At 42.7% G+C, this 21,469-nt stretch overlaps 2 protein-coding genes across 6 annotated transcripts in view; one reads left to right on the plus strand and one right to left on the minus strand.

Moving 5' to 3' along the window:
* Positions 1–4,334, plus strand: part of ubn2a (ubinuclein 2a) — a 34,144-nt gene extending 29,810 nt beyond the window's left edge. Inside the window, 1 exon segment of the mRNA XM_017437898.3 lies at positions 1,141–4,334. Coding sequence (XP_017293387.1) covers positions 1,141–1,187 — 47 coding nt within the window. The 3' untranslated portion in view covers positions 1,188–4,334.
* A 3,830-nt stretch (positions 4,335–8,164) lies between these two features.
* The window catches only part of LOC108248861 (myosin-10), a 64,164-nt gene continuing 50,859 nt past the window's right edge, over positions 8,165–21,469 (minus strand). For 4 of the 5 annotated variants that reach the window (XM_017437887.3, XM_017437888.3, XM_017437890.3 and 1 more), the window contains 17 exons: positions 18,042–18,254; positions 17,680–17,824; positions 17,399–17,605; positions 17,194–17,298; positions 16,776–16,928; positions 16,279–16,527; positions 15,987–16,199; positions 15,127–15,339; positions 14,849–15,010; positions 14,592–14,720; positions 14,412–14,500; positions 14,144–14,267; positions 13,817–13,906; positions 11,775–11,893; positions 11,584–11,692; positions 11,339–11,511; positions 11,025–11,172 (listed from right to left, as the gene is read on the minus strand). In XM_017437887.3, the coding sequence (XP_017293376.1) occupies positions 11,025–11,172; positions 11,339–11,511; positions 11,584–11,692; positions 11,775–11,893; positions 13,817–13,906; positions 14,144–14,267; positions 14,412–14,500; positions 14,592–14,720; positions 14,849–15,010; positions 15,127–15,339; positions 15,987–16,199; positions 16,279–16,527; positions 16,776–16,928; positions 17,194–17,298; positions 17,399–17,605; positions 17,680–17,824; positions 18,042–18,254 (2,641 nt within the window). Of the gene's footprint in view, positions 11,173–11,338; positions 11,512–11,583; positions 11,693–11,774; positions 11,894–13,816; positions 13,907–14,143; positions 14,268–14,411; positions 14,501–14,591; positions 14,721–14,848; positions 15,011–15,126; positions 15,340–15,986; positions 16,200–16,278; positions 16,528–16,775; positions 16,929–17,193; positions 17,299–17,398; positions 17,606–17,679; positions 17,825–18,041; positions 18,255–21,469 lie in introns of all 5 variants that reach the window. The other variant, XM_037974683.1, reaches the window with a different exon arrangement.

Genomic DNA, 21,469 nt, shown 5'->3' on the forward strand with positions numbered 1-21,469 from the left:
GCACCAAAGAGGATCTCTACCTTACACTGTAAAGAAAAAGAAAACTGACAGATTTATGATCATATATTTGAGTTAATAATGAAATAATATATGGTTATTTATTTAAACTCATATTCTGGCCACATTATATTGAATTTTTGTAAAAAAAAATAAAAAATTTTGACATCAAAATTATTTAGGGGGGCTTGAAAACATTTTAGGGGGACTGAAGCCCCCCTAAAACAGGCCTAGTGACGCCACTTCTACATGCTACATAATCGCGCCGCTCTCTGGGTCCCACACTGGCACAACTCTTTTGCCCCTTTTACACGGGCTCTATTTCAGAAGTCCGGCTCTACTCGGCTCGGCTCGATAAAGAATGCATCGCGTCTACACCGGCCAGTTTGGTCGGCAGCAGAGGAACGCCTCCTCGTGTTGCGGGGGGGTGCGCTATGAAAACTTAGCGCAAGTTGTGTAAACAAGGAAAGTGCTATGGACAACGTTGGCCCTGTGTTGTTGCTGTTTTTTAAACTTATGGGGATTCTCCTGAGACTTCAGGAAGAGAGGCTCAGGGGAAGAAATGCTCTGGATGCCGCGATTGTTGCACAAAGTAGGACAGCTGTTATCCGCCGGAGATTTCAGGCTTTACAGTGCCTTCAGCTGGGGGACAGACGGCTTAAATGTTGCAGAGTAAGCTATATTGTTGTTTATATTCCTACCGTTCGCTCTTTATGCTTGCATCTGGCCACACCCACAACCAATGAGTGAACAGGAGCTAAGCTTGCATCACCCACGAAGCAGGACCGACCCGGCTTACCTTACTCCGAAGCAGGGACCAAAAAAGCAGGGACCAGCCTCAAAAAAATGCCGGTGGAAACGCGCGCAAAGCAAGCCGAGTAGAGTGGAGCCGGGACCTTTAGAGCTGGTGGAAAAGAGGCATTTGTGTTGCTACAAACCAGAAACTCAATGCTAGCATGATGCTGCTGCTGCCACTTCGAAGGGAGACGCAAACATCCAGAAACATCCAGAGTAGTGTGGACATAGACATGCTAAGTGTTCCCCTTGCATGTGTTTGTCAACAGGACGACATAGAAGTGGACACTTCTTGTGATTTTTTCCACATTCCAGATGTTGAACATGTGTGTCTCCTCCTCCTCGCAGATGTGAACCAAAGCCAGAGTGGAGACATGAAGAGGAAAACCCACTGACCAATAGGAGCGCAGGAGGGGGATGCCAGCAGGGTGACATCACGCCCTCCTGGCCGCGCGGCGCGGCGGCGTGAGGGGTGGAGCTCCAGCGGCTCCTGACAGACCCACAGGAGCACGAGTTCATCCTCACTTCAAGTGGCAATGAATTAATTTACCTGTATTTTCTATAAAGAACCGGGTTTGAGAACAAGACCGAGTGAATGACAGGAACACTTCCTTCTGTTCGGCTTCTTTTTATTTCCGTCAACATGTTTACATACGACTGACCTTGATCACTGTGGAATGAGTGCGAGCGAGGTGGTGGTACACGTGAGAGTAGTACGCTAATATAATTTGTATTTAAGATTATATGAAATCATAGGAACCTTGTTCTTGGAAAAGAAGGAAAAGAAAAGCAGAATATTATAATTATTATTATTATTATTAAGTTTGTGTTTTTCTGTTTGTCTCCGACGTGGGAATTGTCGTCTGTAGAAGTTTATCGTTGGTCACCTCTGCTCCCACAAATGACTGTTAAGTAGTAGCTTAAATTAATATTGCTAAATTATTTTTAATTTACACAGGGACAAAAACGTGTGTGTGTGTGAGAGAGATGAGGTTGATTTGAATGTGTGTGCGTAAATAAGAAAGACGTGAAAACTTTCATTCAAGATGATTCTTTCTGACTGAGTAAAGACATTTCCCCTTCCACAATAAGAGCAAGTTTAAGTTTGATGCCCCACTCTTGCTCAGTGTGTTTTTGGTGCTGTTTAATCACACTGGACCTTTTTCTGAATATATATATATATATATATATATATATATATATATATATATAAAAAAAGACTTGAAAAAGTTTGGGTATCCTCTCCTGAACGGAGGAACTTACCTGTGGCAGACGGGGAGGAGACACAGGATTGTAGCTTACTTGAATTTTTTTGTTTGTTTGTTTGTTTATTTTATTTTATTTTTTTAAACTTTCACTGCTTACTGACTCGAATCAGCTCAATATAACAAAATGCCTTAGTTTCTAATTAAAACATATGAAAAAGATCTATGCAGGACTGTAAAAGCTCAGTGCAAAAGTACAAGTCGTCGCTTGGCTTTCAAACCTCTTCTCCACGTGTCGGAGCCTCTCTGGAGCTGATTGTTAGTTTGACACTCCTCGTTTTTCCTGACGTGTGTTCAGAGAGCAGAGTCCCGTTCACCTGGAGCAGAGTGAGCGCACGTTTCAGGCCCGCTCAGAAAGAGGGACAACCAGCTGGTTCCCAGGTTTGAGGCTAAAGTAGAAACAGAGTTTAAAGAAATAAATCGAAGCAGATGAAGGAAGCCCAGATGTGCTCCTCAACCCAACAGGATTATTTCAGATTTTTACAACTGTTGTTGTAGCTGAGGGTTACGGGTTCATTTTTACTAAAGATATTACAAAAGAACAACACAACTCATCATCTTTGACCAGTCTACTACAACAGCAGAACTCAGTATTTTCTTAAAACCTTCACAATAATAGTCTTTGGTAAAACCACTGATGTATGTTATAACTAGAAACGGGACTAGAAGCAGGAAGTTGAAGCCACAAAGGATGAGCGCCCTCTAGTGGCAGGTGGCAGCATGATGTATAAGTCCCTTCGTGTAAACAAATGGAACTTTTTGTTTTTTTTGACTAAAAAAATAAAACTACACTTTAGAATAGTTTTTTTTTAGTTTTTTTGTTGATTCATGTTGCTCTTACCATGCTGCTGAATATTCTTATATATATATATATATATATATTAAGTTTAGTTGTTGTGTTACACTGTGATTGACAGTCTGACTGTCGTATGTGGGTGGTGCACAAACAAGCAACATGGCTGCACCAAAAAACATTTTGGCTTCAGTTTTAAACCGTGTACGTTAGCGGAGTCACTTCGTCCATCTTGATCTCGATGGGTACATCTATATCATAGCTGCTAAGAATTTCAGAAGTTATTTACAGGTTGTGCACAAGCTAAAAACATTTCTGACTGATCAAAACCTGTTAAATTCACTAAGTAATTTACACAAAGTGTATGGCTATCGTAGGGTTTTAAAACAATTTTTGTCTCAAAATAACTTTTATTCTTGTAATTTTGACTTCATTCTTGAAGTAGTATTTAGACTTTTTACTTTCTCAGTCTACATTAATCCAGACATTTCATTGTAAAAACTTTACATTTTGATTTTGATCTTGAAACTAAGAAATAACACTTTTAAAAAAAACATCTATCTTTCCTGTTCTGAGTGGCCCCGGCTGTCATAGAAAATGATATAGTCACTCGTTTGTACACTTTAGGATGACGGTCGCTAGACTTTGGCTTCACTTTTCAGACATGGAGGCTAAGTCAGATCCATTAACATACACAGTCAACAAAAATAACTTACAGATGTGAGCTATCTTTAGCTGTTAGCAAAGCAGCAGATCTGAAAACCAGCTCAAAGTGAAAATGGTTCCAGTTTGTTTGTTTCAGAGCAAATGTTTGGTGAATTAAATGAAACCTTAAGAGACGCAGTTCACCCGTTTTTAAAGTGAACTCCACGCAGCTGATCTGGGTTAACTCTCGAATGTCCTTCAACAACATAAAGCAGAAATGACTCTGCTTTTTATTTAATTGACACGTTTGACTCTAAACCAAAACCAGCAGAAGTTTGTAGGTTTTGGAGCTTTTAGCAGCTGCCATGTTTAAAAACTGGAAACTCTGAGAAAGCTGAACTTGACTCTGCTTTCTGTGAACACTGGTAGCGAAACCTTCCCTCAGCCGAATACCTCCGTTTATAAAACCGTTCTTCCTGAGTCTGTCTGCTGACTTTTTCCCTCTGTGTGTGTGTGTGTGTGTGTGTGGCTGACCGACCGACCGGCTGCACCGAGAAAGAAGCCAAAGATTGCTGTTTTCTTGTAGCTCCTTGACGATGGGGTGCTGCTGGTCTGAGTGAATTCATGTGATCATCGTGACGTTTCCCCTCTCTAACGTTAACCCCTGAGTGTCGGCGTGAAGTCATGTGACCGGAGCAGTGGGTGACATCTTTTAAATTGTGCTTTCTTTACAGGTTCGGGAGGATAAAGATTGACATTTCGTGGTTATCTTTAATTTGGTCTTTTGTAGATTATTTTTGTGTGTCTGTTATTAAATTAAACAAAACAGGTGGATTTCACAACGACTTGACTTTTTTTTACTTACATGTCCCATTTAAAACTGAAGCAGTGCAGCACTGAAGTGGTTTAAAAATAATTCATGTTTATGGTAGGATATTTACTGAAAGCTCTTCATGTGGTAATCCTGACGCCATGACCCGTGTTTCTTTATTATCGTGGTGGGACGCAGGCCGTTCTCCCAGATAAAGACAAAACTAAAGGCTCCTTACAGTCAGCCTCCTTCAGTGTTATTAAGGTTTCACTGATCAGGGTTGTTATGGCAGAAAAAAAAAGAATCCAGGCTCTAACTGAGGATCTTAAAAGTAAAAGTTTATTACACTTGTTGACAAGGGAGAGCCAACACGTCCTTCAACAGATTGAAGTCTAACAGAAAGTTTGTTTTTGTTGCATGTTGGGACTTCCTGTTTGTGTCCGAGCAGTTCGTTGATTCAAACGTTTACATTTCACTGAACACAACGCCTGAGGCAGAAGCTTCAACCAGCCCCGTGGCGTCTGTGCAAGCAAAGGTTACAGGAGTGCATCAAACATTAATAATTATATTTGACCTCATGAAGGAGCTAATAAATAAACTGACTGCAGGACCTGGATAGGACCAAGTTATTGTTTAATAGATTTTCTCTTTTTTTTAAATTCACAAACATCTTTATTTTCCTCACTGTAAAATAATTAATTATCTTCGCTCCATGATTCAGCAGCTTGTAGATCCACTTTCAGCAGCAATAACTGGAGGTCATCGTCTCAGAGGACCTGATCCGTCTGTAAAATGGATGGGTCGGTGTCGGTCGGACCCGCTTTGCTTTACTAGTTTGCTTCAGTTCTTTCAGGTTTGTTTCTGCTCAGCTCTCCTGTGTTACTGTCGGGTTGAGGTCCGATCTTTGACTGGACCGTTCTGTTGTAGATCAGCTGCTGTGTTTGGGATCATTGTTCTGTTGACCCAGTGTGGTCCAAACTTCAGCTGTCAGACTGATGGTCTCACATTGGACTCCAGAGTCCTTTGGTCCACAGAGGAGTTCACGGTCGACTCAATGACAGTCAGGTGTTCAGGTCCTGTGGCTGCAGAACAAGTCCAAATCATCAGCCCTCCACCGCCGTGCCTCACAGTTGGTATGTAGTGTTTGAGTTTTGCAGAACGTGCTGCCAAACGTCACGGACAAACATGTCTTTGGTCTCATCTGTCCAAAGGACACGCATCGTTCCAGAAGTCTTCTGGTTTGTTCAGATTAAATCTGCCGTGCAGCCATGTTACCTCCTGAAACCCACGTTCAGCCTGTTTCTAATGGCTGAACTTTAACATAAACATGCTCCCTGAAACCTGTAGAGCAGCGGTTCCTAACCTTTTTAGCTCCACGGACCGGTTCATTATCAGACGGACCAGCCTTTAAAGGTGGGGTGGATAAATACAACAAAATAAAATGACACCAGCGGTATGAAAACTGGTATTTTTTAAAACATAATAAATGTAAATCCAACGTGTCCTCGCAGCTTTGTTAGCTGCGTCCTGGTATTGCGTTATCAACACGAATAACAGCCTCTCCTCCCCCTCATGTTGTCTGTGTTTAAACATGCCCTTTAAAATAAGATGCACCACAAATATAAAGTGCACGAAGAATACAACTCACCATAACGCTGAATCAGTGGGAGCCCTGCGCCTGTTTTTCAGTACAGAGACGGTCCCATCTAGGGCTTCCAGACGTTTGTTTTTTCCTGATTTTGCTGCTTGTGGGTTTGTTTTTAGCGGTAACATATCACGTGACCTAGATAAGCATGGTGACGCGCATCAAAAGTGAGTTATAGACGGATGTAGTGGAGAGAATCTGGTCCGTTTTAAATATAAATGTCCTTCAGACTCCAAAAATATTTAAAAAAAAAAGAAAATACTGTAAATTATTTATTCTTTCTCTACGGCCCGGTACCAAATGACCTGTGGACCAGTACCGGTCTGCGGCCCGGGGATTGAGGACCTCTACTGTAGAGCATTTCACAGGATGAACTGTCCAGAACGTGCACTCCTGGGAGCCGTCTTCATCACAGTCCATCACAGGGACGACTGGTATCATTCTGCCACTGACATTTATTCATTCATCTGCTCAAAATTGGACAACTGCTAAAAGAATAATAAATATATTCATTTTTTCGTGTATTTTTAGTCAAAGCCACTGCAGACGAGCCAAAGGGCCACATGTGGCCCAAGAGCCGCAGGTTGCAGACTGCTCGTTTTGTTTGAATGTAGGGAGTGGAACCAGGACCTTGGTGCATCGGTAACAGATAATCGTTGTGTCCTGATAGAGCAGAAAGCAGAAAAAGGATTTACTTTGTTTACAGTCTGGGGTTGAACTTTCCTCCACATGTTCAACACTGAAACCTGAACCTTTCCTAACAGCAGAAACTAGGGGTTGAACGACTACATATTTTTAAGGTCGACTACATCATGATAATAGTCGAGTCGATGTCGACTAGTCGCGGTGACGTCATAGTGACGTAAGCGCAAAAACTCTTCACAACTACTTGGAGGCTTTATTAGCTATTTTCACGGCAAATATTGACCCCTAGCTAGGTTCGAAAAACTGTAGCAAATCTCTAAATCCTTCTCCGTGGACAGCAGCTAGTGGTCTCATGTCTTTGACAATGAAATTCACAAGCAAATTTGTGATTTGCTGCCGCCGGTGTCCTGTCACAGCTGGGCGTTTCATGAATGAAGTTACTGACAACTGACTGGATCGAGCCGGTTGTTCAGGAGCTAGCATTAGCGGATGCCTTTTCAAATGACTGTGCATCGCGGTCGTACTTTTGTTGTACTTCAGCACAGCTTTGCAGATTTTGCATGTTACGGTAGTTAAACCAGAAGAGTCATCTTTAGTGAAATATTTCCACACTGTTGACGAATTTCTACCTGTTTGACAAGATGCAGGCTTGTCCTCGATCTGTTTTGAAGACGCCATTTTGTAGCCAGTGTTCTGTCAGATCTGCTGTCAGACTGTCATACACTTCTGACAGCTGATCTGATGACACTTCTAAGCACGAAGTGTCATTCTTAGCACGAACTCACGGCTATATATATGTCAGACAAGTATACACTGTCATTACCAACTACAGGCTTTTATTTAATCAGCAGCTGTCATTACCACAGATCTTTATTTAATCAGCAACATAACATCATAATGTATTAGTTAGATCGTCGTGACAAAGACACTCGCGAGCCGGCTAAGTGACATCCTTAGCGGGAAGGGGGCGAGTTTTAGACGGCTCGTATTTTGTAGTTGACTGCAGCTGCAACTCCATCTCCTTTTAAAAACACTGTAAAACCACAAATATGCATCCATCTACATATCATTTAAACTAATGTATTAACTTATTTTTCTTGTGTCTTGTGACGTATACTGTGCTGTCAGATCAGCACAGGCTGTCACCACCGGCAATCACATGACTGCGACTAGTCGACATGAAATGTAAAAACTCGCGAGACGTCCTAGAGTCGACTAGTCGACTAATTGGTTCAACCCCTAGCAGAAACTATTTGTTATTTGTTTACATCAGGAATCGGATAAAAACTAAGTAATTAAATGGTTCTGTTCAGCTGAATCCACCGGGTACATTCCTTTAGAATCAAAAACAGGATCAAGTTTGAGACGGAGGGGTGGAGATAAACTCTTTGTACACTGATTAGTTCCAAAAAATGTAATTTATCTTTGATTCATTATGATATGTGAATAGAACTGACCTCTAATGTTAATATTTCAGCCCAATATTAAACTTAGACTAAAGATTTGTTCAACTGTAGACACGGCTAAGATGATCCATGACTTGTGTTCAGCTCCAAATCCAAATCAGCTCAGAGTTACAATGAATATGCTTTATTTTGCTTTTACAAAAACAAACAGTAAAAGGGGGAAAAAATTACTATCTAGAAATACAGGTATACAAGAAGTATCATGATGGGAATATTTGCAGTTGAACGCCTGGTTGTCAACAGCCGGGTGAAGAAGAATAAAAATTAAAGAGTCAGCTTGTTGTGGATGTTAAAGCTTCCAACCACATTAAATCCTGTGCAGAGCGCCCACAGCCAGCTGGACCGAAGTACAACGTTTTCACCAGAAAACAACATCTCCGAACAAGAAGAATGTGAGGAAATGCAGCTGCAGGGGCTCCACCTGTCATGGTAATACTTTAATACTGATACTGACCCAACATTCGAGCAAAGAGGTGATTATGACCAGAGGATATGATGCCAAGCACAGCAAAAAAACAAACAAAAGAAGAGTAAGTCTTGAACTTTTTATTAATGCGTCCGTTGTCCTTTTCCCCCCACGCCTGTAATGAAATCCTCGCCTGCTTCTGTTTACTTAGTGTCTAAGGCACGTTTAAAGAAACATCCTGTTTGTTTAAATTTGAAGAGTAGGGCAGAGATGTGTGGGCAGAAGAAAGAGCTAAAGTTTAAAATGAAAGGAGAGAGCTCTGACTGGAAGGTGGTTCAGCCGCTGAGTTTAAAGCTCAGCTAAAAAGGTCTAATAAACGATTCGGGATGAAAAAAAAGAGGAAGGAAACTAAAAACCTGGTTAAGGTCTGCAGAAGGTCTGAAGAGTCGCAGAATAATGGCACAAAGTACATTCCAGTCACACAGATGGACACTGAGATCTGACTGTAAAAACAAAAACAACAGAGGTATTTCTCTCTTCCTGCTGTTCTGAAAGGATTCCTGAAATCAACAAAAAAACCCTGAAAAATCAAAAGTTTGAGATGTTTTGTAACTTTTAGCCTGATTTCTGACTTTTGAGGAAAAAACTGAAAAGGTTTAAATGAAACAAAATAAGCAGCAAAATAAATTTGTCTATGAATGTGTTCCTTTGCCAAAAAAAACAAAAAAAAGCAGAGGCCTACGTTACCCATAATTCATGTAAACTAGAAAATCTGAGTTTTTTTTCTTCTTCTTGCTTTTTGAAGACATTTTGCTTCAGTTCAGGGTGAAAAAAGCCGAATTTCAAGCTTTAAACCTGCAGCGCCTCACTCTGTTTACAAGAGCTGAACTCACATGCAAATCACTATCCTTCCCCTCTCTCCTGAGGGTTGTTGGGGTCTGCAGGCCTGGTCCCCAGGATGGATGAAGGTGGGAATTCACAGTGTTGGAAGCTGAAACCTGAGACCCCCTCTCCTGTTTAATGTTGGTCGTCTCCATTCACTCCTGTCTCAAACCTTTGAGGACAGCCCTTAAGAGGGAGGGGTGGGAGAGTGATTTGCATGTGAGTACAGCTCATAAAGACGGAGAAACGTTAGATCATGTGTTATAACTCATACAGAATCACAGACATTAAAGCTGGAAGGGGACAAGTGTCCTCATAGGCTGGTTGTAGGACAAGTTGGAAGTCCTGTCCACCATGATTGTGTGCAGGGTAGCAGGCAGGACTAAAAAACCCCACATCTACGACATGGCAGCTTCCGTAAACCAAGTCCTGCTGGCTTTGAGTTGTGACAGGAGAAGGTGGTCTATGAGAGAAACTCACTGCAGTGTTAAAACTTCAGTTTGAACTGAAAGGATGTCCAGATAAAAAGCTCCTCGTCTTCCCTGTGTCCCGGCTGAGCAGACTGGTCTCGGTTGTGACTCCACATCTCCATCTGTTGATCAAATGAGGACAAGCTCCAGAGCAGCTGCAGAACGAGCGGCCTCCGGTGTGATGCTGTTTGTTAAATGTTGTAAATGATAAAATCAAAAGTGTAGCTCAGACTCTTCAGTCGTGCTGGCCTGAAAATAGGAGAACTGAAAATCTACAAAATGTAGAGCGGCGAGTATTTAAGGATTTCAACAACACCCTGCAGAGCAGCAAAGATTAAAAACAAAACAAAACAAAAAAGCCTTACAACTGACTGATAATACAAAGTGAGGCTAAGCACAAACACTGAGATGTAGTGGAGATGAATGTTCACAAGCAGTTTGCATTTCTAACCCAGTTAGTGTCACATTGAGATGAAGTGCTGCCTTAGTGCTTTCCAGTTTTCGCTTGCTTCAGGTTTCTGATTTTCCGGTGCAGTTCTTTGCTTTTTTTTTTCTAGCATCTTCACAGACCCTCATGCTGCTTCCTGATGGAGGACGATCCGAGACCGCCTCAAGCCTCAGAATCGCAGTGGAAGCCGAGCTACGCATGAGATGAAGCAAAGGAGAAAATAAAACACCTTCCTTTTTTTCACAGTAATACACTTTCCAGTTCAGAGTCCATGGTTTTCTGTTGCGGGTCAGTAAAGAGTAGAACGTGAAGAAACAGCTGCTGTCCTCGACCGTTTCCCACCACTCAGCCCTGGGAGGAGGGAGTGTGTCGACTACAGCAGGAAGAGAAAAAAAACGAGTCCTCGTGGTCCTGCGTTTCCACGCCCGGTACGTGACGTGAACACACAGTCTTATATGTACCTGCACACTCAGGTAAGTCCACTCCTGAAGGGACGGGGGCGTGGCTGAAAGACGAACCAGGCTAGAAGCTCACCAGAGGACAGTAAGGCAGACGTGTCTCTGTGGGACCAGAGGAGGGGGGGTGGGGGGGTGGGGCTTCCCTGCAGTGTTAGCAAATACCTAAAAACCACGGCAGAGGTGACAAACGTTTCAAATGAAACTTCGGACAAGTTGGTGGTTTAACGTGACTGTGGGGGCGCAGCAGGTCTGAGGGTGTAGAGGAGGGAGAAGAACGGAGTGGGGGAGGTCATTGTGTCTACTCTGTGTTAGAGGTCTGGGTGTCGTTGAAGTCGTTGGCGCGGCTGTCGGCGTCGTCGTCAGACATGTCGCCGGACGCTCCGTCCAGGTTGAGGTTGCGGCGGCCTGAGCGGCTGGAAGAGAAGCTGCTGACCGGACCGCCGCGCCTGCTCCGAGCAAACACACGACACAAATAAAAACCTCTTTGAAGCCGGCTCGCCCAACACTCAGTCTCCAACATTTAGCAAAAACACATCAGACTATTTATCAACCCTCCCTGAGCTGATCCTAAAACACTGAGCCAGCATCAGAGCTTCAGCAGCTTCAGCGTACCTGAGGCGGTTCTTCAGGGAGTTGACCTCTCTGCTGAGTCCCTCACTGGCTTCGGTGGCGTCGTCCAGCTCCCTCTGCAGCTTCCTGCGGGAGGCGTTGGCTCTGGTCGCCTCCTCCTCCGCCTCCTCCAGCTGACGCTTCAGCTGCTTCATGCGGGAGTTGGCCTTCTCCAGCTGACAAGACAGAGGACGTGTGAGGAGACGCACGGAGACGGGACGAGCTCACGGTGAACGTGAGGACATTACCTGCTCCTTGTACTGGTCGGCGTGACGACGCTCATCCTCCACCTGCATCATCACCTCCTTCAGCTTCTTCTCTGTGCGGCGGACGATTTTGTTGGCTGCTGCTCTCTCCCTGGAGGTTTCAGGCGGGTAACGGTCAGATAATTTGTACATCTGATCAAAGCTCTGAGGGCAAACTAAGTATGGACCCTTACTTGGCTTCCTGCTCCAGCTGCTCCTCCAGCTGAAGGATCTTGGCCTCCAGCGCAGTGATGGACGCCTTAAACTTAGACTTGACGGCTCCTTCCAGCTCTGCCAGCTTCGCTTTCAGCTCCTGCGTTTAGGATCAAACATAATGATGCAATCTATGCATAGAAAAAGTCATTTTAGATATCTGCTGAAATTACCTGCGGAAATGTAATATACTGTTTGTTTTAAAACCGTCTGGAAGCAAGAAATGTCCTGTTTGTACAGTCATGGTAAAGGTACATCGTCCTAAAGTTCTAAGGTATCAGGACCGAACAAACTCATCTGATCTAAAGTCCAAACAGAACACAATGGAATTACTCAGAATATAAAAGCTGTGTGTGAAAAACTACGTTGGATCAACAGCTTGTAGAACCAACTTCAGCAGCAACGTCAGCTAACCCCCTTCTGTACGACCGTGTTTCTCACATCATTGTGGAGGAATTTTAGCCCACTCTTCTGTGCAGCGCTGCTTCAGTCCATTGAAGTTTGTAGACTTTTATTTCTGCACAGCTCTTCTAAGGTTCATATCAGGACATTTCAGCCACACGGGATGGTGCTAGGTCTCGATTCTTTTCATGTTCAGCCCTTCTGTTTTTCATTTACCTTTGTGTTTGAGATCAATGAAGCCTGGCTGAACCAAAACAAGCCCAAATCATCAGTCCTCCACCACCGTGCTGACAGATAGTATGAGGGGTTTACTTTTGACACTCTGCACTACGGCTGAAGGACATTGTCTCACATGTCTCACATGTCTTGTGGTACAACACACGACCTAAGGTGTGCTGCCAAGTTGTATTAAAATCGCACCGAGTTCAGAGGGGGGTATCTCACCGAGCCGTGATGGTTGGAAACAAGTTGAAGACTCAAAATTGCAACAAAACAAAAAAGTTTTCTATTACAGTTTCACTAAAGTCTGAATGTTTGCAAGCAGCAAGCCATGCAGTCCAGTCTTGTGCGGCTAGTTTTTGAAACTCAGCCTATTTTCATGTGCATGACTTTCAGAGCTGCATTTGAGGCAGTGCACTTTATTTTGTCGACCACCTTCACCCACATCGTACCCGCCTTGGCTCATTTTGTATGCACCTTAGTAGCCACCCACATGTTTCTGATTTATTCTCTTGGAGTACATTTTTACAGTGAAGACAGGCAGATTTGGACCAGGTTTTTTTAATCAAATGTTGTGGGTTTTAGGGCTGCAGCCTGGCATGTTTTCTGTCAAAGTGGAGCTCCTGTGTAGGTGTGAAAATACAGCTTTATTATTATAGAATTTATGAAAACTAACTTGAAACAGGTCTGAGATGCCCAAAGCAACGCTGACTTTTTTGAAAGAAAATAAGTCACAAAGTTTTTCCAACATGTTCATAATTCAGGCAACAAGATTGTCCACCTCTGCGACTCACATAAAGAAATCAAGAACCCCTGCAAACGTTTTGAAGCTTCCCTCATGGCTGCTGTTTGCAAACCAGTCTCCCACAGTCGCAGCTCTGTGAGATACCGGCTGAACATTAAACCGCGTATTTGATGCCTGTAAAGTCTGAGATGGAGCTTTGGGTTTTTAGCAGTTTCACTGAGCATTACTTGGTCTGACTTCAAGGTGAATTTGCTGGGCCGTCCACTCCAAATTGTTTGGAAGTGACCTTTAACCTTTCCCAGATTGATGGGTGGCAACAGCTGCCTCTCTGAGGTCATTGCTGATGTCTTTCCTTCTTGGCATTGTGTTGACACAGTTGTACGCTCTGGAGCAACAAACTGACCCTGTTGTTACAGGATGAAGATCAGTTCAGTTTGATAGGCAGTATCTGATTATTACAACATACCCATGTGCTTCATTTCTATGGAAGGAGCAAAAAAACACTCTGCTTTTCCACTTTGCCAAGGTTTGTGCTCATTATATAATAACAGTGCATTATGTTGTGTGTTGCTCACCTGAGGTTGCATTTATCTAATTTCAAAAACATTAACACTACAGTCAGGATATTTCTTATACAGATTCAGATGTATTCAGCACCTTGTTCTGCCGCTCCATGTGTTGTCGAGCGTTCTCACTCTTCTGTGCGGTGCTGCGTTCTCCTGCCAACTCAGCGTTCAGGCTGTCGACCTGGAGAGGAGGGAGGAGGAGGAGGAGGAGGAGGAGGAGGAAGAGGAAAAACTCAAAGTTCAAGTTAATTAGTTTATTTAAAGTGATGATGCACCGACACAAAGAGATGACTTCACTGTGTTTAATGACAAAGTTGTAGTCAGCTTTTCCAAACACACACACTTATCGTGTGTTTGTTTCATGCTGTATAATTTTCATTCTGCACAATGAATCTAATGACAGTGAGTGTGAGGCTACCTGCATGCTCGTCTTTTTGAAGCGGTCGTTCAGCAGCTCCATGTTGCCCTGCTCCTCCTCCAGCTCCTCCTCCAGCTGAGAGATACGAGCCTCAAGTCTCCTCTTCTCCTCCAACAGTGACGACCTAACACACACACACACACACACACACACACACACACACACATATTTCTAGTCATTTTCTCAGTCTGAGTCCCCTTCTTTAACACTTGTTCTTCCTGTAAACTGAAACATAACTCCTCTTCCTTGGTTAACTACAAATACTGACTTTCCAGCAGCACTGTTGGAGATCTCGTCAGCCAGCTCGTCCCTCTCCTGTTCAGCATGTCGTCGGGCTCTCTCTGAAGCTGCATGGTCCTACACACACACACAGGGCCAGTCAGCTTTCATATGTCACACACACGTCGGTTGGTACACTTGTGATAAATAAGATAGGCCTGTGTCAGACCTCCTGAAGCTGTAAGAGTTCAGCTTCCAGGCTCTTGAACTTCTTCTCGTTCTCCTTGGACTGGGTGAAGATCTCGTCTCTGGCAGCTCTGGCCTCCTCCAGCTCCCTCTGATAGTCCTTCATCTGAGCCTGCAGGAGCAGAACAAGTTCAAAACTAAACTGGTAACGGTAATAATCCAATAGAAACGTGGTTTTGTTAGTTTGTTAGAAAGCAGATCTTAGTGGCACCAGTGTCGCAGAGAAGCGTCATGAGTTACCTGGAGTTTTCGGAGCTGTTTGATGGCTTCATCCCTGCCTTTGTTGGCAGCTTCAATCTGACCCTCCAGCTCGTTCAGGTCCATCTCCAGCTTCTTCTTGGCAGCGACGGCCAGAGTTCTCTGCTTCCTCTCGTCTTCCAGCTCAGCCTCCATCTCACGTACCTGAAGTGGAAAAACGCACAGCTCGTCTCTCAATTCAAACTCTGGCATCCTGACCATTTAAAAGAAACCAAACAGATTTTTTTTTTCTTTTTTAGCTCAAAAGGTTTGTTCTGAACCTGCTTGACGAGTGCCCTCTTCTTCTCCTCTCCCTGCTCATCTTTGGCCTGCAGGTCGCGGTCGAACTGGGCCTTCATGGCCTGCATGTTGACCTCCAGGCGCAGTTTGGCATCTTCTGTGGCCTGCAGCTCGTCCTCCAGCTCCTCCAGCTGAACTCTCATCTCTGCCACTTGTTGCTCCAGGGTGCGCTTAGACTTCTCCAACTCATGGACCTGTAAGCAGAGATGTAAAAGCAAGTGGTCTCAAAAGAAAGAGGGCTATCTGAGGTACAATAATAATCATTTCTGTGCAGTGGGTGACTAAGTAAGAAAAGGTTTTGTGATTTTGTTAAAGCTTTTTCTCTTTAAGTTTTCTTGTTTGAAACAGACTTAAAAACGTGCTTACAGATAGAAAGTTACATCAAATTAAGAAGATAATTAGACCATTTTGAAGTATTATTCTGTATAAAAGTTAAATAACTTAGACACACTTAATTCATCCTCTAATAGATATTTAATAGATCTTTACGCTGCTGGTAATTTTGCAATTTTTCACAATTTTTGCACCTGTTGAGTTTAAAGTAAAAGGTTACTATCGGTAACCAAAATTATATGTAACTTATAAAGCAAAACAAGGCAGACAACATCCCTCCCCAAAATGAAAAAAAAAACAACAAACAAACGATATGATCAACGTTCCAGCTGTTTGCAGCTGTGTCAAACACAGTCCAGCAAGATGAACCACTTTGAACGGGACAGAGCTCACCCAACACCTGAACTGGCTGTTCAGTGTGTGATAAATTTAAACAGATTTTTCAGACGTGTCTTTTCAGATGTACCTGATGACCTTATCAGCATTTAAGAGGTCAAAGGTCACTCACGTTCTTTCCTACATCATCCTTGGAGCTCATCAGGTCTTCCATTTCAGTGCGGAGCTGCTTATTGAACCTCTCCAGCTCCTCTTTGGCCTCCAAGGCTTCCTCCAGAGCCTTGGCCAAAGACAGAGCCTTGGTCTCCTTCTCTCTGGCCTCAGCCTCCGCTCGGTCCCGTTCCTCAGCGTAACGAGCAGAGATCGTCTTCTCCTCAGCGAGCAACTAAAACACAATAAAACAATAACCTTCAAGAAACTGACAGACATGTGAGCTTTTTTACCCCCCTGGTGATCCTCTGTACCTGATCAAACTTCTTCTGCTTCTTTTCCAGGTTGGAGACGATCTGTCTCTGGTGGTCCAGGTCCACCATCTGGTCGTCCAGCTCCTGCTGCAGTCTGTTCTTGGTCTTCTCCATCTTGTCCAAGGCCATATTCTTCTCCTCCAGACGCTGGTTGGTGAGCTCCATATCCTTCTGGAGCTTCCTCTTTACCTCCTCCAGACTTTCTATCACTCCTACATCTTCATCCAGTTTTTTCTTGGTCTCAAACAGCTGCAGGGAGGACATGTCCAACAATAAATGAGACAGTACAACAGTCTGAAGTCAACATTTTAGTCACTGGAGGTGCTGCACCTTTTAGTAATCCTGACCACACATCTTGAATTGCCTCAGATTTTAACTCCAAGTTGTCTTTAAATTAGTACAAAGCTTCACTGAGTTCCAGCTGCTCTGCATCTCATCAGGAGTTCACAGCTGGAGACCTCAGCCTGGCTCAGGTACCTGTGATTCTGGATGCGTACCTGAGCCTGCACCGTCTGCAGCTGCTTCTCCAGGCTGTGTCGGGCCTCCTCATCCTCCTCCTGCTGCTCCAGCAGGTTGCTCTTTTCTCCCTCCAGCTGGCGGATTTGGGCGCTCAGGTTGAGTTTCTGACGAGTTTCCTCCTGGAGCAACTCCTGGACACAGAAATGATGATGTTAATGATAGTTCAGGTGCTTTTTAATCTTTATTTATTAAGACAATTTAAAAATCGGCTTCAGTTCATTAGATCTGTGACTGATGCACTTACAGTATGTGAAAAATAGTAAAAGAGCCTTTTTTCTGTGAATTGGAAAAACTTATACAATGCTGTTGTTTTATGTAAATATGCTGACACACAAAAAACATAACAAAATACTGCCATTCCTAATTAAATGTCCAGCTGTTTCTTGTCTTTCAAACCTCAGAATCCTGCAGTTTGCTGTTCAGGTTGTCAACTTCTTTAGCCAGTTTGACGCCCTTCTTTTCCGCCTCTTCAAGCAAAACAGAAACGTTGTCCAGCTCCATCTGACAGAAGACAAACAGCGGTCATGAAAGTGTCCTTTAAGCTGGGCAGATAAGACAGCACCATGAACCAGCAGCTGTTCTGTCTGTGGAGCCACATTACCTGCAGCTTGAGGGAGCGTTCAGTCAGCTCTCCCTTCACCTTCTCCACCTCAGTGGTTCTGGTTGTAAAGTCCTGCAGCTGGGCCTCAAGCTTCTTCCTCTTGTATTCGGACTCGGTCTTCACCTGCTGCAGGGTCTTCACTTCACAGACCAGCTCTTTGTTGTCACTCTCCAGGCACTGCTTGTTCTTCTCCAGGTTGGCCTTGAACTGCACAGAGCAAAAGTCTTGTACAGGTAAGCAAAATAAATCTCCTCTGAAGCCACACGGTTCGACAAACTCACCCTCTTGGCCTGTTCCAGCTGTTCAGACAGCTCCTCCAGCGCTTGGGCATGCCTCTGTCTCATGTCCTGGATCTGAGCGTCATGGTTTCTGGTCTCCTCATCCAAGGCCTTCTTCAGCTCTGCCACCTCCTGCTCTCGCTTGGACCTGGATGTCAGACACAAAGGGGGAGGGGGAGGGATGTAAAGAACATCTACAGTGATACTGGAGCTGATATCTCAAAGTAAGACTGAACAGTAAGACTGAAACTATTTAAATGATTATTAGCTTTATGTGGTGCCACAAAACAGCTTATTAAATATGCACTTCTGCTTCCAGAGAAATCCCCTTTCTCCTCATCAGTAAAACAGCTTGAACCAGGTACCTGAGTTCCTGCTGAGCAGCCGTCGTGTCCAGCGTGTCCTCCAGCTCCGTCTTCAGGGCCTCAAGCTCCTCACTCAGATCCCGCTTAAGTTTTTCAGCTTTGCTTCGACATATTTTCTCTGATTCCAGATCCTCCTGGAGCTCAGCTAGCTGGGCCTGCAGCTCGCGAATCTGCTTCAAGGCGTTGTTCTTCTGCACAGCCTCTTCGTCGCTCCTGGTTGGAAGCACACACGAACACTGTGTTCACGCCGCTCAGTCTTCATCATCGCAAAAACAAACATTTCCAAAAGATAAACCGTCTCTAGGAATATTCAAGGACTTAGGCAGCGTCACTGCTTTCAAACTGTAAGCTTCCAAAATGTCCAGTTTTATAATTGACATCACATACACAAACATGAAAATATATATTGCTTTAAATGTGATGTTTAAATTATAAGTTAAACTCTTAAAGTAAATAAAAATACTTTTTCAGCTCTTTTGGCTTCCACAACTTGCACTTTTAGCACAATTTATTTTATCGGAAACTTCTGAACTAAGAGGGTGGCACAGGAAGCTACACAAAAAATAAAACTAACAAAACTGTCATGGAAATGCTAAAACTTGAAGAACAAATAAAAGAGACTGAGCTTGAGTTAAATCTAAAGGGCTCTAAAGAAAAGCAACAAGAATTGCTAATACTGAGAGCAAAATATGACAAACTATCCACTAACAAAGCTTCATCAGAGATATTCAGATTGAAACAATCCTACTATGATCAGGGAGAGAAGGCAGGAAAACTTCTAGCGTGGCGCATTAAGGCTTTGCAGAATGAGAGGGCAATAAATGAAATTATATCTGAAAATGAAAATACTACTGATCCTCAAAAAATTAATGATCTCTTTAAAGATTATTACTCAAAATTATATACGTCTAAAGGGCACATACCACAAGCATCACTTGACTCCTTTCTTAATTCTGTAAACATCCCCACACTTAGTGAAATAGCTAAATCGGATCTGGATATGCCAATATCTATAGGTGAACTCTCAAATGCAATAGACAAACTAAAATCAGGAAAATCACCTGGTCCAGATGGGATTCCTTTGGACCTATATAAAATATTTAAAAACAAATTACTGCAACCCCTCTATAATATGCTGTTGGAAAGTTATACCATTAAAGAATTACCTCCTTCCCTACGTAATGCAATCATAACAGTCCTACCTAAACCGGGAAAATCTCCCACTAGATGCGAATCCTTCCGACCAATCTCACTTATAAATTCTGATGCCAAAATAATATCTAAAGTTCTAGCAATCAGGCTTGAGAAATTTTTACCATCCCTTTCTGACCCTGATCAGAACGGATTTATAAAGGGGCGGCAAGCGCATCACGGCATCCGTCGTGTGCTGAATATAATTCATGCTAAATATGAACACCCTGATACAGCTTTGCTTTCACTTGATGCAGAAAAAGCATTCGATAGAGTGGAACATAATTATCTCTACAAAGTTCTCTCTCAATTTGGTTTTGGTAGTTATTTCATAAACTGGATTAAAATACTTTATAATAAACCCTCTGCCTCAGTTATAACTAATAACATTGTATCTAAGTCATTTAATCTCGGTAGGGGCACGCGTCAAGGTTGTCCCCTCTCGCCCCTCCTCTTTGTGCTGGGAATTAAGCCATTGGCTATTGCCATAAGGAATAATCAAAACATACATGGCGTCAGGATAAAAAATATTGAATCTAAAATTGGATTATTTGCCGATGATATTATTTTAATGTTGTCCAATCTAAATTGCTCAATCCCCCAACTTCTCAAAACTATCAATGAGTTTAGTTATATTTCCGGTTATAAACTTAACGAATCTAAATCCGCCATCCTATTTTTAAAACAGGCTGAAAGAAATAATCCTCCAATTCATACAACATTTCAGGTGGCAAAAGAGAGCCTTACTTACTTAGGCATAAAGATTACTCCAAACATAGATGATCTGGTTCGGGCAAATTACACGCCGGTGGTTAATTCAATAATGGAATCGCTTGATAGATGGTCTACCTTGCCTATATCTATGATTGGCCGTATAAATATTCTCAAAATGATCGTTCTCCCTAAATTCTTATATCTTTTCCAGGCTATCCCCCTTAATCCTCCTGACGGTTTTTTTACAAAAATTCAAACAATCCTAAATAACTTCATTTGGAACAACAGACGAGCCCGATTACGGTTATCCTTATTATATCTTCCATATGACAGAGGAGGGCTGGGTGTGCCAAATTTTAAGTGGTATTATTGGGCTGCTCAGCTCTCTAGTGCATCCTGCTGGTTTTCAGCAACTGATCTGTCGTGGGTAAAAATAGAAAATATAAATGCCACTCCTTTATCCCTAAATTCATATCTATACTCAAGGAAATGCAAAGAGTTATTAAAAAATACTTCCAACCCATTTGTTAAAAATACTATCCGAGTATGGTATGATGCTCATAAATTCAAAAATGAAATGCTAACACTATCCCAATTCTCCCCGATCTGGGGCAATATGTCATTTGAACCAGGTAGGAAAGACATGGGCTTTAAAACATGGTTTGCTAAAGGTTTATGCAAAATCTCAGATTTATTTGATAAAGGGATTATGATGAGGTTTGAAGATTTGAAACAAAAATTTGACATTCCAACTAAACATTTTTTTAAGTTTTTGCAAATCAGAAGTTTTGTCATGGGTACTCAAAAGTCTCTAACATTGCCTACTCTTACTTCTATAGAAGAATTGGCAACAAATGACCATTTGAAGAAGGGCCTAATATCCCGCTTTTATAACATCATCAAAGACAGCTCCCAGACATCCTCAGAGCACAAACGACTGGCTTGGTGTGAAGACTTGAAATGTAACATATCAGTAGAAGAATGGCAGAGGGCCTGTCTGAAGGCACAGACACAATCTATTAATACTCAATTTAAATTAATCCAATACAAATGGTTGATGAGAACATATGTTACTCCAACATTACTAAATAAATTTAATTCCAACATCCCGGATACATGTGCTAAATGTGGAGATAAAGGCAGTTTGATTCACTGCCTTTGGGAATGTCCTGAGATTCGGAAATTTTGGAAGGAGGTTTTGGATAAAATTTCACTTATCATTGGTATTGATCTCAATCTCTGTCCTAGGTTGTGTGTCTTAGGAATTTTTCCTGCTCAAACTCAAATAAGCAAGGTCGATCAAAAGTCCATAATTTATTGTTTGGTGCAGGCTAAGTATAGTATAGCCAGGTCCTGGAAATCTGTAACCAGACCCCAACTAAAAACTTGGATGTCTGCATTATCAAGCTCTCTTGCCTTGGAGAAACTCACCTTTATGATTAAGGGTAAATACTATGTGTTCCAAAAGATATGGGAAAAGTTTTTGCTATTCTTGGAAAATTTAAATACTCATAATGAGGATT

The sequence above is a fragment of the Kryptolebias marmoratus genome, linkage group LG3 (genome assembly GCF_001649575.2).
Source record: "Kryptolebias marmoratus isolate JLee-2015 linkage group LG3, ASM164957v2, whole genome shotgun sequence".
NCBI classification, from domain to species: Eukaryota; Metazoa; Chordata; class Actinopteri; order Cyprinodontiformes; family Rivulidae; genus Kryptolebias; species Kryptolebias marmoratus.